The 16,753-nt window shown below is 39.5% G+C and overlaps 1 protein-coding gene and 1 long non-coding RNA gene across 6 annotated transcripts in view; one reads left to right on the forward strand and one right to left on the reverse strand.

Annotated features, from left to right (window-relative positions):
* Positions 1-16,753, reverse strand: part of TCAIM (T cell activation inhibitor, mitochondrial) — a 115,978-nt gene that overhangs the window by 97,304 nt on the left and 1,921 nt on the right. For all 5 annotated transcript variants that reach the window (XR_004256948.1, XM_032236919.1, XM_032236918.1 and 2 more), the window contains exons 4-9: positions 15,065-15,218; positions 12,980-13,223; positions 6,308-6,430; positions 3,757-3,854; positions 2,966-3,057; positions 1,872-2,104 (exon numbers count right to left, since the gene is read on the reverse strand). Coding sequence is in view for 4 of the 5 variants with exons in the window: in XM_032236919.1 (XP_032092810.1) it covers positions 1,872-2,104; positions 2,966-3,057; positions 3,757-3,854; positions 6,308-6,430; positions 12,980-13,223; positions 15,065-15,218 (944 nt within the window). In the remaining variant the exon portion in view is untranslated. The remainder of the gene's footprint in view (positions 1-1,871; positions 2,105-2,965; positions 3,058-3,756; positions 3,855-6,307; positions 6,431-12,979; positions 13,224-15,064; positions 15,219-16,753) is intronic.
* Positions 6,363-16,753, forward strand: LOC116522177. The gene is made up of 3 exons (XR_004256949.1): positions 6,363-6,448; positions 12,161-12,413; positions 16,303-16,753. It is a non-coding gene; the product is annotated as an uncharacterized LOC116522177 (long non-coding RNA).

Below are 16,753 nucleotides of genomic sequence, written 5' to 3' on the forward strand. Positions count from 1 at the left end.
ATAAAGAATTAAAATGAAATAATATAATGGATATGGAAAATAAAGAAATAGAATATAGAAAATAAAGCAATGGAAACAGATGTAGTCAATTAGGTGAGAAATATGATATTCTAGATTATCTGACCTTATTCATGAATTAAAAAGCTTTACATAAGTTTTAGGTAAAATGGGAATAACAGCAAAGGTCTGCTGTTATTTGAAATGAATGCAAAATATCAAAGTTAGATTAGCACAGAACTGAAGTAATAATAATAGTATGTACATGCATGCAGGTATATGTTGTTTGTGTGACAGAAAGTGAGTGAGAGAGAAAGAGAGAGAAAGAAAATTAGGAAAGAAATTTCCTTCCAATTATAGCTATAGCATTTCACATGAAATATTCTAATAGATGGCGCAGGAATATTTTCCAGTGGAGCTATGTCATGATTAGGCTGCCATTTAAAGAGGGTGAAAGATATGATAGTAACCAACCTTGTCTTGATTCAAAGTTTGTACTAATGTTAAGTTCTGAAGCTTCATTTTACTACAAATAGCTGCATCAAACGGAACAAAAACTTCTGCTGCTTATGTAAAATGATATATTGGGCAGATAAGAAAGAACAATTGGTTCAGTGATCGAAAGTTCTGTCTTCAATCAGAGAGATCTTTGTAATCAGACCAAATCAGTAACCACAATCACAGCATGAAGGATGGATGACAAGCTCATGGGAGGCAAAGAAAGACTGCTCTGCAGCTGAAGACACTGAGTAATAATAGGAAAAGGACAGGTCTGGAAATTCTGGAAACACTTTGGAAGCAAGTAGTAAGGTTTGGATACAAAAACACCTACAAAAGTCAGAAATATTCATTTATCAACACTTTAAAAAAAGTAAAGATAGTAAAGATAGTCCAAGCTTGAAAAAACTGTTGTTACATAAAATATCAAGATATCGTGATAATTTCAATAAAAATATATTTTGCACAGGGAGTGGAATTACACACTGATGGTTGCTGCCTGAATTGTGTAGCATGATAGATCTATGATATGATGTCAGATTCAAGAAAAGGGTTTTGTTCAGTTAGGGAGCTAGTGAACGTGCTACTGTCAAAAGAAATGGCAAGAAATTCAAGAAAGTGATTTGGATTGAAATGGTTCCCCTTGTGCAAATGATCTGTTCATTGCCACTTTACAGAACTGGAGCAACAGAACTATAATGCATGCAGTCAATGAAAAGACGGTTTGGTATAGTGTTTAAAATGCTGGATTAGAATCTGAGAGATTATAGTACATTCTAATCCCATGTTAAGCATGTAAATTAGCTAGGTGACTTTGGCTATGCGTTTTTATCCCTGGTTACTAAGAGTCCCCAGAAATTATAGAAGTCATGTTCAAAAAAATTATCAAGGGAACTGCAGGGACTTGTCACCAAGAATCAGGGAGCAATTATATCAATTGGTGTCTGGGGGGGGGGGGGGGGGAATGACTAAGCACAATTTTTAACACAATAAATTGGGGTAATCTCCTGAATGAAAACAGAACATTGTTATTGTGTTTTTCCCCTACATTATAATTCAGGGCCGGAATTCAGGGCCAGAAATAAATTAGAACACACTATCCCTAGAGCAGCCTGGGGAGTGGACCATTCTTAAAGCATGAGATTCAGCCCTTGCAGTAAATTAAGTGGCTTCCTGCATGGGCTCCTTTTCTGCAACTATATCCAACAGCAGAAACTGAAATATACTTATGTTCAAGTACCTTCTCCTCATTTCCTCACCCCCAGATGTGCTCTGATCTTAGTCAAAATAAGTATTGTAGAAAAACCAACTGACTACAACATAACTATCATTAAAGATAAACCTAGGAAACAATATCTACTTCTTTAGATACACACCTTTCTAGAATCATTTGCAATCCACGCAGACTATTAGGGTGAAATGGAAGTCTCTTATTATGCACTTGATCATAAAAGTTGTCAAGAATAGAGTAATACTCTTCAATTGTCAACATTGGCTGAAGCTCTTCAACATAAGTTATTTGTATGCCTCCCAAAAGTTGGCTAATGCGCTCCTCTAGAAATAGCACTTTTTTTTGCAGTGTAGAGTAACTTGGTAACCTCTCAAAAATCTGCACAAAATGAAAGATTTTCTTAAAAGTTCATGACAGGATTAAACACTCCTCCAATTTTCCAAACTAAGCAGTTTTTAGAAAATAGGTTAGCATTAAATGTAATTTTTAAAAAGGTACACACCAGTTTTTAAATGTTACTATAATGAACATTGTTATATATTCAACACAATTTGCCCAGAATTTGTTGTACAATTTTCACTTCTACCAACTTGTTGAAAAAAGCTGGTGTAATTTTTCAAAAGAAATAATATACACAGGGGACACTGGCATTACTAAATACAATACTCTATTTGCTATTTTTGTACTTCTATTATTTGTGCCCTATATAATATTAATGTGCAGAAACATGAGAAGTCATACTTGCAATTAACTAAAGTGCTGATGCATATGTCAGCTTTCCTTTGAAGCAAAGGAAGAGTTCAAAAGCCAATTGGACAAAAGATGCATCCCAACATTGCCCTCTTTACCAGGGTTAAGAGACATATTGAAACTAACTTTAAACAAAAAAAAAATATTAAATGGTAAATATAGACACTGATTTATCAAACTATATTAAGATTTCTACATAACATTTTTTTGCATCTACTTGGTCAGATTTTTCTTACTTTCTATAAATAAACCAATATTTCAGAGAGCATTCTCTGCAGAGAATGTCATTGGAATGGAACAGTTATCAAGTGTGAAATGGTTGTTTAGAGGTGAGATTATGTTTGAATGATTATTTGACTATGTGACTGTTTTTATGTGTTACTGTGGTTGATAAACTTCAGGTAATAAATAAGTTAGATGACAGATACAGAGGGGGGGAAGGGGGGAAGGGAGGGGGACCCATATGCTGAGTACTAAAAGAAATCCTACTTTGGTCCAATGGTGATGAACATCCATTGTTCCTAGCATAACATAGCCTGTTGCATTCATTCCTGAGCGGTCTGTAAATATCACTGTTTGTCCTGTTGGAAAGAGAAATCATAGTTCAGGGTGGATATGGGAATGGTCATTTCACAAAAAAGGAACAAGTATGCTAGAAAATGAAACTTTCTTGAATACATGGAGATTTTTTCTTCAAAGTGGGTCAAATGTGTACAGCATATATAAATATAATATGGGCTGGTGGGAAGACAGAATAGTATTTCAATCCTCTTTCTCTGTGGAGCAGGAGCAAAAATATATTTTTTATTCTAGGAGATTCCATTGCTCCAAGAGTTAGGGTATTGAATTGAATGATTTTTTTTTACTCTGTTGATTAACTAGAAGAAAACTAATTGACTCATGGTGTTCTCTGTCTATTTCCTAAGTCTGAAAGTTAACAGAAGAGAAAAATAATTAACTGATTAGGAATTAGAAGTGGAAATAGAAAGTACAAATAGTGCCATGTGGAAGTGTTTTAAGTTAGACAAACAGGTTAAGATTATAGTAAGGAAAGGTAAATATACTTAGTTATTGGAATTCAAGATAAACTGCTGAGGAAAACTCTGCTTACAGGTGTAGAGAGAGATGGAGTTTCTTTAGGACAAATATATTGCTCTAATTTCTACTTTAAAAAAAGTTTTACTAGGTCTGTGTTAATATGCTTTGTATTAGGCTTAATGTTCTGAATTCTTTTAGTTAATGAAATTACAACTAAAGAAAACTGCAATAGGAAAATGTACCTTTAGCATTCTTAGGTGCTTCTGGATTCTGGTGCACTAAGCGACTTAGGCTATGTAACTGGCTACATCGATGAGCAATACCCCAACTCCTCTGCCACCTAAAAAAACAATTCAAATTTTTATTTAGTTGAAAATTTTACAGCTATACATAATATTGATAGTTGATTGAAAAAACAGTATTTTAAATGTTTCTGCAATATAAATAATTCCAATTTCATACCATGCACTTTCTTTATCAGATTTAAATATTAAAGGGAAAGTTTAAACGATGAGAAAAAATAAGTCAAAATGATTGTTTAGGAAGTTTTCTTCTATTTAAATAGTAACAATGAATTAGACTATATCAGTAGTCTGCATCAGTATAGTTACTACTTATACTACTCCATTTCCCTAAAAAATAAGCCCTATCCCAAAAATAAGCCCTAGCATGTTTTCTGCATGTGCACCCAATATAACCCCTACCCCTAAAATAAGCCCTACTTAAGCACCTGCACGGCTGCCCATTCTGTCTAGTTGCTCACAGTACCTACAGGAGGTGAACTGTGGCGAGGTGGGGGGGTAGAACTGCCACATACATACACCAGCTTACCTCAGGGACCCCGCAGCCAGGCCATCCACACTACAACTGCCTCACAGCAGCAGTACCAGCACCAGCAGCCATGTGCAGGAGGAGCCCATGTGGCAGCCAGCACATTCCAATTCCATCTCCTTGAGTATAGGGTCCCCACAGGGCTGTGTTTTGGGTCCACTACTATTCACCTTGATAATCCACGACTGCTGTGCCAAATCTGCTATGCATCACATGGTGAAGTATGCAGATGACACGGCAGTGGTGGGTCTTATCTGGGATGACAATGAAGATGCTTATAGAGAAGAGGTAAAGGCCTTGGTGCAATAAAAGTAACCTGGTTCTAAATGTTAATAAAACAAAGGAGATCATCATAGATTTTAGAAAGAGCCAGCATAGTCATACTCCACTCAGTATCAAGGATGCAGCTGTAGAAGTGGTCAACAGTATTAAGTATCTGGGGGTACAGATAACTATGTATGTATGTAAGCATGTATCAGTGGTGGGTTGCTACCGGTGTTACTACTCGTTCGGTGAGTGTGCGCCTTGCGTACGCAATTGACCGAAAAATACTGAGAAAAAAAGGAAAAGAGCTGAGGAGCGGCAATTGAAGCTGCTGCCCCAGATTAGCTGGGCTTCAGAAGCTGAAATAAAGGTATGTATACCCCAGGTGCAGGTGGGCGGGTCCACTTTCAAGGGAACATAGAACAAAGGTTTGCTCTCTGTTTGAATGAAGCACTACTGTTCGGGAGAACCGGTCCAAACCGGTAGGAACCCACCACTGGTATGTATGTATGTATGTATGTATGTGACAATCAGCTGTGCCGGGCAATTTATATTCGCTAGAAAACAGGAAATCCTGCTTTCTAGCGAATCTATCGCACAGTACAGCTGCCCTCCCACCCCCACTATTCTACTTACCTTTGTAGACTCAGAAAAGGCTTCTTAGTGCTCTGGTGCACATGTGCACGCAAAGTGAATCAGTAGCAGACTTCAGAGCATTTCACCCCTGATATGTATGCATGTATTTTGTCATGTTTATGTAGTGTATATTGGAGGTGATGACCCATTACTATATGCAATGAAATTTCATTTTAATGTATGCCAATTACTGTACATTCAAAATTACAATAAAGTTATTCTAAGTTCTAAGACCACAATAATGGCTGTTAAAAACCTATAGCTTTATGGAAGAGTGCCCAAACTAAATTGGTCTGAGTCGTACTAAATGCTGGTTGGTTTGTGTAATTTCACAAAAGATAGAAGAAAGTTGTGTGGTAAGATTCAGAAAATGCTGTACAGAAGAAGATACATCATGGGTTTTTTTTTTACTCAATGCGATGGATTTCTCATAAATTAATGATGATTGATGGTAAGATGTTCTGCAATTGAGGTTTTTTTTTAACCTTAATGAATTTTCTTAATAAATCCCTCAAAATACAAAACAGTTACATTATGTCTTTCAGCAAATCCTGTGAACTCACAGAAAAACTGGGTCACAGGCTAATTACAAATTACAAAAAAAATTGCATTTTTGAAATAATGTCCTTTAGAAATAATTGAATTGGTAGTTTATAGAGAAGAATATTCTTATGTTTTAATATTTTTACTAAAATATTAGATGTATAATTCATTTTTATGTAATACATAAAATTAAAATTAAATTAAATTAAAGAGAAACAAAATAATACTTAAAATACTTGGAGGCCCATTATAAGCCTTACATAAAATGTAACCACTACTTTACAGAAAAACTGAGCAAGCAATTATTTCTTGGAAAAGCACTTGTAATACAAATGGGGCATTTTTTGAAAGTAAAAACTATTTTTCCTATACTTTATATATAATTATCTTCAACAGAGCACGTGTTTTAGCATAATTTAAAATGTATTTGCTAGGGCCCGTTTATTTTAGGTGTATTTTTCTATTTATCTTGAAACTTCTACAAAAAGTTTGTTTTTCTCCAAAAAGTTAATGTATTACCTAATATCAGAGAGCTGCAACTGCTGACACAGTTCGTTTTTCAAACGATCTAATTCTTTTCTGAGTGGTAAGCTGTCCTCCAGCTTCTTTGTGGCACTTTTTTCATTATTATCTAACCAGGAGCTACATGGGTAAGAGATGGTAAGAAACAGATACAGATTACCACTGCATTTAAAAATTAGCAGCACAATAGATAAGCAAAACATTATTGTTGGGAGTCTGTTATTTTCTGTTAGAAAGTTAAAAATCATGAGAGAACAGGAGAATATCTAATGGCTATTAGCACTAACAATATATAACTAATATAAAGTTAAGACCCAATACAAAATCCATTTTATGTGTAATTTAAAATTACCTATAGTCTAATTTTATATAATATTGAATTGGAAGTAGGTTTTTTGAGCATACAAGTCAGCGACCCCCTGCCCTGACCCTCCAAGATTCTCTAGTCCCACTGTAGGTGTAAATATGCCTTTAAGATTCTAATGCTAACTACACTTATTGCATATAGAGGGATTATATTTCTTTACAGAATTTTCTCATACAGACTCTTCTCTGTTCATGCGATGTTAAATGGAAACACATTCCTGTTCAATGAATATGTTTTTCAGAAATTTAAATCTAAAAAGCAAATACTTTCATTTCAATATTTGCGGTGAAAATTAGTGGATATAAAATATTTTATGCAGGTGAACACATTTTCTAGAAATCTTGTAGTTTGCTGATATCAAGTTTAAAACATAAAAAGGATGTTGGTACTTACCTGATACACCTCTTCTAATAGTGTGGAGATAGTATCCAGACATGGGTTGACATTGTCCGCTCTCAGATTGGACTGAGTCTGATTATTAATATTTAAGACAAGCCCCTGTAGCTAGCCACACCCAGCTTTCAGTGAAGAAACACACAGACTCATGTGTCATCAATATAAACCAACAAACTTTTAGTAAACAATGAACACTGCCTCGATGAACTATATTACACTAAATATCAAGTAACAGGAATACATAGGTATATGCAGCTATAACCTTCGGACCATCATGTTAAGGATCAATAACACCCCAGGGAGGGGCTGGATGCTATCTCCACAATATTAGAAGAGGTGTATCAGGTTAAGTACCAATGCTCTTTCTCAATAGCTGTGGAGATAGCATCCAGACATGGGACATACCCAAGCTGTACTGTCCTTACGAGTGGAACAAAGACTGATCCAAAGTACCCTTTTCGGCATGAACTGCCTGCAAAACCCTGTGACCAAATGCCACTTCAGCAGATGCAGAATGTCCAACTTATAATTGGCTATGAAAGGAGAGGAAGATGCCCAGGTGGCCATCCAGCAGATCTCCTCTAGGGAGGCCTGCGTTGCCCAAGCAGCCATAGTGGCCGCACTTCTAGTAGAGTGGGCATTGATGCTCCTCGGGTCTGGTTCTTGTATGGAGTCGTATGCTCTGGTTATGTAGCTTCATAACCATCTGCCAATGGTTGAAGCTGAGACCTTCCTACCCATAGGGGTAGGCTGGAAGGAGAAAAATAGTGTCTCCGACCTCCTAAAGGTAGAGGTGCGATTGATATAAATCTTCAGGGCCCTACGTACATCCAACATATGCAATTTTCTCTCTAATGGATGGACTGGGCAGAAATTAGGCAGGATCATCTCCTGGACTCGCTGAAACCATGAACAAAGCTTGAGTACGAATGAGGGATCTAATCTCAACTCCACTCTGTCATCGTGAAAGGTACAGAGATCCTCCCTGACCGACAGAGCCTCCAGCTCTGAAATCTGCCTAGCGGAGGTAATAACTATCAGGAAGGCCACTTTCAAGATCAGAAACTGTAGCGACACTGTTCTGAGGGGCTCAAAGGGTGGAGAGCATTGAGCACTTTTGACAAATCCCAAGTAGGGTAGCGGTGAACTATCGGAGGTCTTAGGTTTGTCGCTCCCTTCAGAAACTGTTGGACAGTGGGGTGTTGTGCCAAGGTCTGACCCCACCCCCCACGACAGGACGGTTGCTAACACTGCCACTGCCTTCGGATTGTATTAGGGGAGAGACCTCTGTCCAGACTTTCCTGCAGAAAATCCAAGACCTGAGGTACAGTTGCAGACGTAGGATATAAGTCTTTGTCCAAACACCAGGCACAGAAAACCCGCCAGCTGGCACTATAAATATGGTATGTAGATGGCCGCCTAGAGGCCTGGATGGTGATAATGATCCTAAAGGAAAAATTGTCCTCCCTCAGAGTGCTCTGCTCAAGCGCCAGGCAGTCAACTGGAACCACTGAGGGTCCGGATGCTCCAGTGACCCCTGACTAAGGGACACTCTGTCCTGCGGGGTCCTCCAGGGTCTGTCCACTGACAAGGTCCATAAGTCTGCAAACCATGGCCGGTGTGGCCAGTGTTGTGTCACCAAGATGACCTCTGCCCTGGTGGTGATGATCCTGCGGATGACGTGGGGAAGCAGGGGAAGTGGGAATGCATAGAGGAGTCCTGGGGGCCAGCGGCGCTGAGAGTTGGTAGGGGTGGCAAAAAGGTCTATGACTGGCCCACTATACCATCACGTGATCTCTTGGTAGAGCTGAGGATGTAGCCGCCACTCGGCTTGGTCTACATGGGTATGAATCAGCCAGTCTTCCTGGACATTGACATGCCCAAGATGTGCACCGCTGAAAGAGAGAGTAGGTGTCTCATTGTCCAGGTTACTAGTCATTTTGCGACTGGCATGAACTGTTTGGATCTGGTCCCACTCTGATGATTTATGTGGGCCTTGGCAGCCATGTTGTGCATCAGGATGAAGACATGCTGCCCTCGATCATATGACTGAAACTGTGCAGGGCCAGGTGGATAGCTCTGAGTTCCAGCCAGTTGATGCTGCGAGCTCTGTCCACCTGGCTCCACTGGCCCTGGGCAATCTGGGACTGCAGATGCGTCCCCCAACTAAATAGGCTGGCATCAGTGGTAATGGTTAGTCTGTTGGTTACCCTGAAGTGGCAACCCAAGGAAATGGCTGGGGATCTCCACCAATGGAGGGAGCACCAAATGTCTGAGGGGATGGCTACCTTTGCCAGGGATGTGCTAATTCGTTTCTTCTGAAATGGTAAACAAAGCCATTGAAGGTCCCTGGTATGCAGTCGTGCCCAGGGAACAATGCCAATGGCTGACATCATTTTACCAAGCAACTGTGACAGTTTGGTTAGGGAGATCCTGTGCTGCCCCTTCACTTTGGTAACTAGCTGTCTTAGGTTAGTCTGTCTGTCCTGAGGATAAACTTGTCCTGCCAGGATATCTATAGATGCCCCCAAATAGGAGAATCTTTGTGGTGGGTTTTAAATGGCTCTTATGCCTATTAATGGAGAACCTGTAGGATTGAAGAACCTGTATTGTGATGGCTAGGTCCTCCCTAGCCCTGGTCCAGGAAGCCAATTGTACCAAGATGTCATCGAGGTAACGTACCCATACGAGAATTGTCTGCAGATGTGCTGCCAATGCTGCCAACACCTTGGTAAATGCCCAGGGGGCAGAAAAGAGATCAATGGATAACACCCGATTTTGGTAGTGATAGTTCCCATAGCAGAATTTCAAAAACTGCCGATGGTCACGTAGGATAGGAATATGCAAGTATGCCTCCGTCAAGCCAATGGACGTGAAGAAGTCATTTTCCTGCACTCCGGCCAAGATGGATTGCAAGAAGTGCAGTTTGAACCTTCTATATTTCAGGTGACAGTTGAGCCATTTTAGGTCCAGAATCACTCTCCACCCCCACCCCCACCCCTACTCTGAGGCTTTAGGGATAACAAATAAAATAGAATAGAAGCCCTGATGAAGTTAATCACCTGGCACCTTCTGGATAGCTTTGATGTGCAAAAGGTGTTGGATTGCAGACCGCATCAGGGTTACGAGACACCGGACAACGGATGAAGAACTGTCGAAGGGTGGAGATAAATTCTAAGGCCAGGCCTGCCTTGACAGTGTTTATAATCCAAGTATCGGAAGTGGTCGCTCCCACTGATCGGAGAAGTGTGCCAAATGCCTCCCAATAGAAAACTGATCCCTGGGTTGATTAGAGTCTGCGGTAATAGCGCCTCCCTCCACACTGAAAGGGACATTTTAACTGATTGCCCTTCTGGGGTCTGTGATACTGCTGTCTTTGCCTCTGACCATAACCACCCTGGTCATAGCTTCCCTGGGACCTGAACCCCAGGTTGGTGTACTCCAAAGTACGAAGGGAATTGCCATAATCATGGGCCTGAAATGGCTGCCTTTTCATATAAGGAGCCGGGCGGGAAAACCGCTTTCTGGAGGCTGATGGTAAGATCTTACATTTGTCTTTGTTTTCAATAAGTAAGGGGTTAAGGGCCTCCCCAAATAGGGAACCCCCTTTGTAGGGCTCAGATGCCAGACGCCACTTGTGTCGCATATCTGCTTGCCATTGTCGCAGCCAAAGCAAACGGTAAGAGGCTATCAAAGATGCCATTGCTCAGGACACAAATCTGGTGGCATGAAGAGTAGCATCCGAAGAAAACTGGACTGATGCGACGATCTTGTTAAGATTTTGATGGGCTCTGGCATCAGTCACCAAAATTCTCTCTTGCAATTGCTGCAGCCAGAAGAGGCTTGACCTGGAAAAAAACGAAGCCACAGTAGACACTCGAACTGCCCATGCAGCCATCTGGTGTCCCCATTGTAGGGTTAGGTCAGCCCTCTTGTCCTCAGGTTTGAGGACCTCCTCCTGCAAGCCTGGCATGGTGGTGTTCATGTATAGTGCCGATTTAGGGCATCTATGGTGGGCGACTGCAGCAGTTTATCAAGGTCCTCCGCCATGTTGTAGAAACGTTTGTCAGTGGAGGAAGGAGCTGGACCAGCTGTTGGGGTAGACTACTGATGCTGCACTACATCCACAAACAGCTGAGGAGCTGGGATGACCTCTGCCTCCTCTTTCTGTTCAGTAAAAATGCAGTGGATGTCAAGGCCTGTGGTGCTGCCACCTGCCCTCCAAGGTCAGCTGCCGTCTTCACCTTGCATAGCTGGAAAGAGGGCTGGAAGAAAGAGGCCAGCAGAGATAGGTGTTTCCGGGACCAAAGTGTTATCACCTGATAGATCAGCTTCCCTGATTTCCCCTTCTTCGGACACAGGTGATTGACTGCATGGAGACTGGTCAAGGGATTGGCCCTTTATCTCAGGAAGGTCAGGTTGCTGTACTAGGGGAACTATAGGGGCCCTCGCTGGTTTCTTTGTGGCTCGTCTTTGCATACCAGCAGCTATGCCCTGCTTGATGGCCTCAGCAATTATATTTTGCAAATTAGGCATGGCCACAGAGGCCAACTGTAAGTCAGGCTGGAGCCCTGCAGCAGTAGGTGTGAAAGAAGCTTCCAGACCTCTGCCTTGACCCACTGTGAAGCTTGAACTGTGAAGGTCAGGTAAAGGCCTGAAGTGTTGATAGGCAACATAGGACTGAAGGGGCCTGGTTCATTACCCAGTCTCAATGGGGACAGGCGTAGAGACTGGCTGTCCAAGGACTGGGCTCGGTCACTTTGGAGGATGAGGAATGTGACCCCTGTATCCCTGACTTGTCCTTATGTCTGGACAACTTAGCGGTTGATTTTGCAGACTTTTTTACCTGGCAGATTTGTCTGATTTCTTATGGCCCTTCGTCCCCTCTCCTCTTTGAGAGGTAAATGACAAGGGTGGTGATACAGGAGATGGTGCTACAGCCAGTAAACTTGTGCCTGACATCTGGCCTTCTCTGTGAGACTTAGGACCGCACCACCTTGGGACGTGGCGCACACAAAATAGCGTTTGCGCCTTCTAAAGGGCTTACTGGCGCCAAAAATGGCAGTTCACACTTTTTTTCTTTTTAGCGAGCTACCGATGTTGCGCCCCTGGAGCTACAAGTGTGGCGCAATCAACAGGAGAGCTCTGCCTTTGATCGGGAGATTAAGCCTGATCACGCAGCAAACTGCTCCCGCGTTCTCCCTGCTGCTGCGAGCTTCCGCGAGGATGAAAGGAGCCGCACCGCTATCACCTCAGTGATGCTTCTGTCAGGCGGTGATTTACTCTGCCGGCACCCTGGCTGTGAAACGGGGATAGGCAAATCTCCGGACTGAAGACAAGGTAAAATACAACCTCTTGCAGCTTCCTTGCCTTGCTACAATGATGGTGGTTTGTAGCTGAGCCAAATTGCAGTCCGTGCTCCCAGGCTACCAACAATGAGCGCTAAGTTCTCTTCCACCCTTTGCCAGCCATTTGATAGTCTTTAATCAGGGGAGAGCCAGTGGGCACAAGGCCCCTTCGGCCCCAGCTGATGTGGCCCCTTGTACTGGCTTTTAGCGGCAGATGGACGCTCAGGAGGAATATATAAAGTACTCACAGATATATATTTTGATGAAAAGTCTAAGTTTTACAGTAATAGTAGTAGTACACCAATTATACAAAGGAAAAGCTTGATGACACGTCCTGTGCTTTTGGAGTGGATTGAGTCGACAGGGGCATATCTTAAATATTAATAATCAGTCCAATCCGAGAGTGGACAATGTCAACCCATGTCTGGATGCTATCTCCACAATTATTGAGAAGTGCATGGTCAAAGAAAGACAATGGGCTCATTGGCTGGGAAAGATCTCTGCCTCAAACAGAATAGTTTGTAAAGAAGTCAACTGAGCACGTTTTTACATAACTACCTCAGGGTGGTTTCCATCCTCTGGGCTTGCTCCAGTTCTTCCTCAGGATCCTTGAATCCAGTAAAAGAATAGTATGTCTTGTCCCATTTAATAGGCCTGTGAAACATTCTTTTGGTTTCCTGAGTATTTACACTGCTGTTCAAGCTTTGGACATGATCCGTAGATAAACTGCAGGAGTTCAAGATATCTAATACTGTGCTTAACAAGTCTCTGGTATGCAAAGTAAAACTCACTGCTCGAAATCCTATGAAATGCACAGAACAAGGCTGTATTTAAGTAAATGCATTTATATTGTTTCTATACTTGCTTTAAAAGACAATGCAAATCAGAGTTGAAGATTAAACTTTTATTGTTAGTTAATCATAATGCTAAGTCTGAGATTGTTATAAAGATCTGATTTTTATTGAGAATACTTGATACAAGTTCTGCTGCATGAATTCAGCAGAATTTGTACCAAGATTGATAGCAATAGATTTTCCTATAAAGAGCTTTACTAATCTTATTGATTATCACTGTATTTGGTCAGACATTTGATCTGCAAGAGCTTGATAAAAATATAAAATTGGATACTATTTTATGTAAACCACACAGTACAATCAGAGTGTGCCAACAAACATACTAAATAAAAAAGCTACTGTCTGTATACAATTACACTGACATTTCAAAATAATTTTCCATTTCAAAATAATTTATCCATTACTATATTTTACAATCTTTTGTAATTTCTAGTCTGTTAAATGGTATACAAATGGAATAAAACAAACGAACAAACTAGACATTATTCATTTACAGCAATCTCACCAACCTGGTGTATTCCAGTTATATTAAGCTGAAACATCCAGCATGAAGGACACCAGATTGGAGAAGAATATCCTAATTTTTCCACCCTGGAGATGATTTTAAATTATGCAATTATTTCCACAATAACATTATTGGAGATTTTTTCCCCCTCTTTAATCATGTCTGATTCTTAGATACAATCTGCATAAATCCTTGCCCTGCAACTTTCCTGGCCAAGTTTTTATTGTCCCTTCCTAGAATTTAGAAAAAGTAACTAGTCCAAAGTTATCCATCTTGCTTTGTGACAAAGGTGGAACTCATGGTCTCCCAGTTTCTAGTGTGATGCCTTGACCAGTATATCAAACTGCCCCTCATAAGGAAAATATTAATAACAGAAAAAAGCTAAGCCCCAATCTACCATTTGAAAATGCAAAATTGCATGTAAATTTTAGTTTAAAATGAATATCCTACCACTAAATCAGGCAAGATATTATGCAGTTTTAGATAGTCCTCGATTTACATTCATAATTGAACCAGAATTTCTATCATTAAGCAAACTGCATAGTTTAGCAATGGCAATACACGCGAGCCTGTTTGACATCATCAACTGAATCCCAAAGTGGCTAAGAAAGGCAAGAAAGGGATGTGGAGGTGGTCAGGAAGGGTGCATGTAGCTGCATGAGAGGTGCCATGCAGATCAGTGAGGGTGTCTAGGGATGCGTAAAGAGGTAATTCAAAAGTTAGGGGGTGCATAAAATAGACACTAAGCAGGTCAGGTATAGTATGCAGGGGTTCATGAGAGCCCTGCATGTGTTTAAGAAGGGTGTATGGTGCCACCCTAGCAACTTGCAACTTTCCCTGTTGGCTTCCCCATTATCTTTCTGGGGAAAACAGCAGAGAAGATAACAAATTGCAATCATGTGATTGCAGATGCTTGGCAATTGGTCATATATACAAATGGGTATCCAAATGCCCAGACTGAAATCATATGATCATGGTGGTCCAAGTGCTTAGACAGGTATATTTCTAAGAACCAACTGTAACCATTGTACATTCAGCACCATTTTAACTTCTAACAATCATTGGATAAATTTAACTCAAGGACTATCAGTACATATTGCATTTATATATTGACAAAAGGAATAGTAAAGTCACTATGGATGCAGAAGGAAATCTGGGATTATTTTAAGAAGATATATTGAAGATTTCCTGGCACATAATTTAAAAAAAAAATCAAACACAAGAGGAATGTCAGTTATCCATAATCTGTCAGTGATTTAGTAAAATTCCAAATGTTAAAAATACCTGCAGCACCAAATGATTCTTGGACACTGGAAGGGCTTTGTTCTCTCTCTCGTACATAAAAAGTGAGTCGAGTTGGTTTAAATGACCTGAAGCCTGGTTTCTGGAGATTCTCCAAATACCCATTTAATCTTTTCAGAGAATTTTCATTGATTTCCTGAAAATAACAAAATACTCAAATGCAGACACAGATTACCTTAAAGCAGATACATTAGAAATAGATTACAACCATCTTGCTTAATAAAATATATTCCAGATGATCAAATATTTTTCTTTAACTGGATTTTTTCAGTTACACTGAAAGATTATATGGCGTGTTGTTTAGAATATTTCTATTAAAAGGTAACACATTATGATTGCTTCAATGATAAATGAAGAAAATTCATCTGTGTCATTTTCTTTGCCAAAGAATCCCAGCAATCACTCAATTAATGAAACATTGCTTACAGATTTTTTACATTTTTATTTTAGTAGAATTATATCCCAATATCAAAACAACTTACCTTATGTGTGGCCAGAATCTGAAAATAACATTTAACACAGCAGAGTACATAAGCAAAATGGTTCCGTTGAGATCAGCATATGTGGGACTAATTGGAGTAGATTGTAGGGGTGATACCGAAATGTAATTTTATAATATTTTATTTATCTATATATTACATTATTTTATTTCATTCCAATTTCATTTTAAGCTGTATTTTATTCCAATTTCATTTTAAATTGTATTCTATTTCAATTTCATTTTAAATTTTATTTTATCCAATTCCATTTTAAATTGTTTTTATCAGATTTTAGTAACAATTTGTGTCTGGAACTCTGCACTTTGATATGGTTAATCAATAAAGTCAACTAACTAACTTGAATTATATGCTAACTCCAATCTATGGGAAGAATGTATACCTAAATAAATATACAGAATTCGAAGAACATATATCTAACAAAAACCATGCAGCTATCATGTGTCTGGGCAGCACAAATCAAATAAAGAAGTTATCCAAATTGCCAAAAAAAAAAAAAAAAAAAAAATGATGTAATTTCCATTTTCCAGTCTGCCCAAAAAATACATCAAGTTTTGATGACTTTTCTAAATCTAAGAAGGTTTGGATTAGCCAAATTCCAGGTGAACATTGTTTTATAGAAGGCTCCAGTTAACTGCATAAATTTTAATTTCTTTATTATAAGTAAGCAATGTTTTTCGGATATTCAAGTTCTTTCTGAGTGTGTGCTCTTTGTATTTTCAGGGCCACTGTCTTTTTCCTAAGGCTGAGAGGAAGTGACTGACTCAATCTAACGCATCTCACTTCATGCATAAATCAGGATCAGAACTCATGGTATTCCAGTTTCTCACAATTTTTAGCCTGATACATTCATTTTTACACTAGTCTGATTTATCCAATCTGTTTTATCTATAAATACATATATATGTTCCGAAAACATGATTAAAAGAATAATCTTTATCTCTTACAAAAGGACGTCTCTTTTAAATAGATAGGCCATAGTTTAATAGTAAACAATTTGCACATGTTTTGTGTGTGGAAAATACTACATTACAATATCGATTTCAGATTAACAATCTACTAGTTGAGCACAGACTTCAGTTAACCTAGAAGTAGTAAATAGTGCAGTCTTAGGTATGTTCAAAATTCAGATTTGTTTAAATACATAGAATTCTATCTCAAAAAAATAGAAGTA

This window comes from Thamnophis elegans, chromosome Z (genome assembly GCF_009769535.1).
Source record: "Thamnophis elegans isolate rThaEle1 chromosome Z, rThaEle1.pri, whole genome shotgun sequence".
Classification (NCBI taxonomy): domain Eukaryota; kingdom Metazoa; phylum Chordata; class Lepidosauria; order Squamata; family Colubridae; genus Thamnophis; species Thamnophis elegans.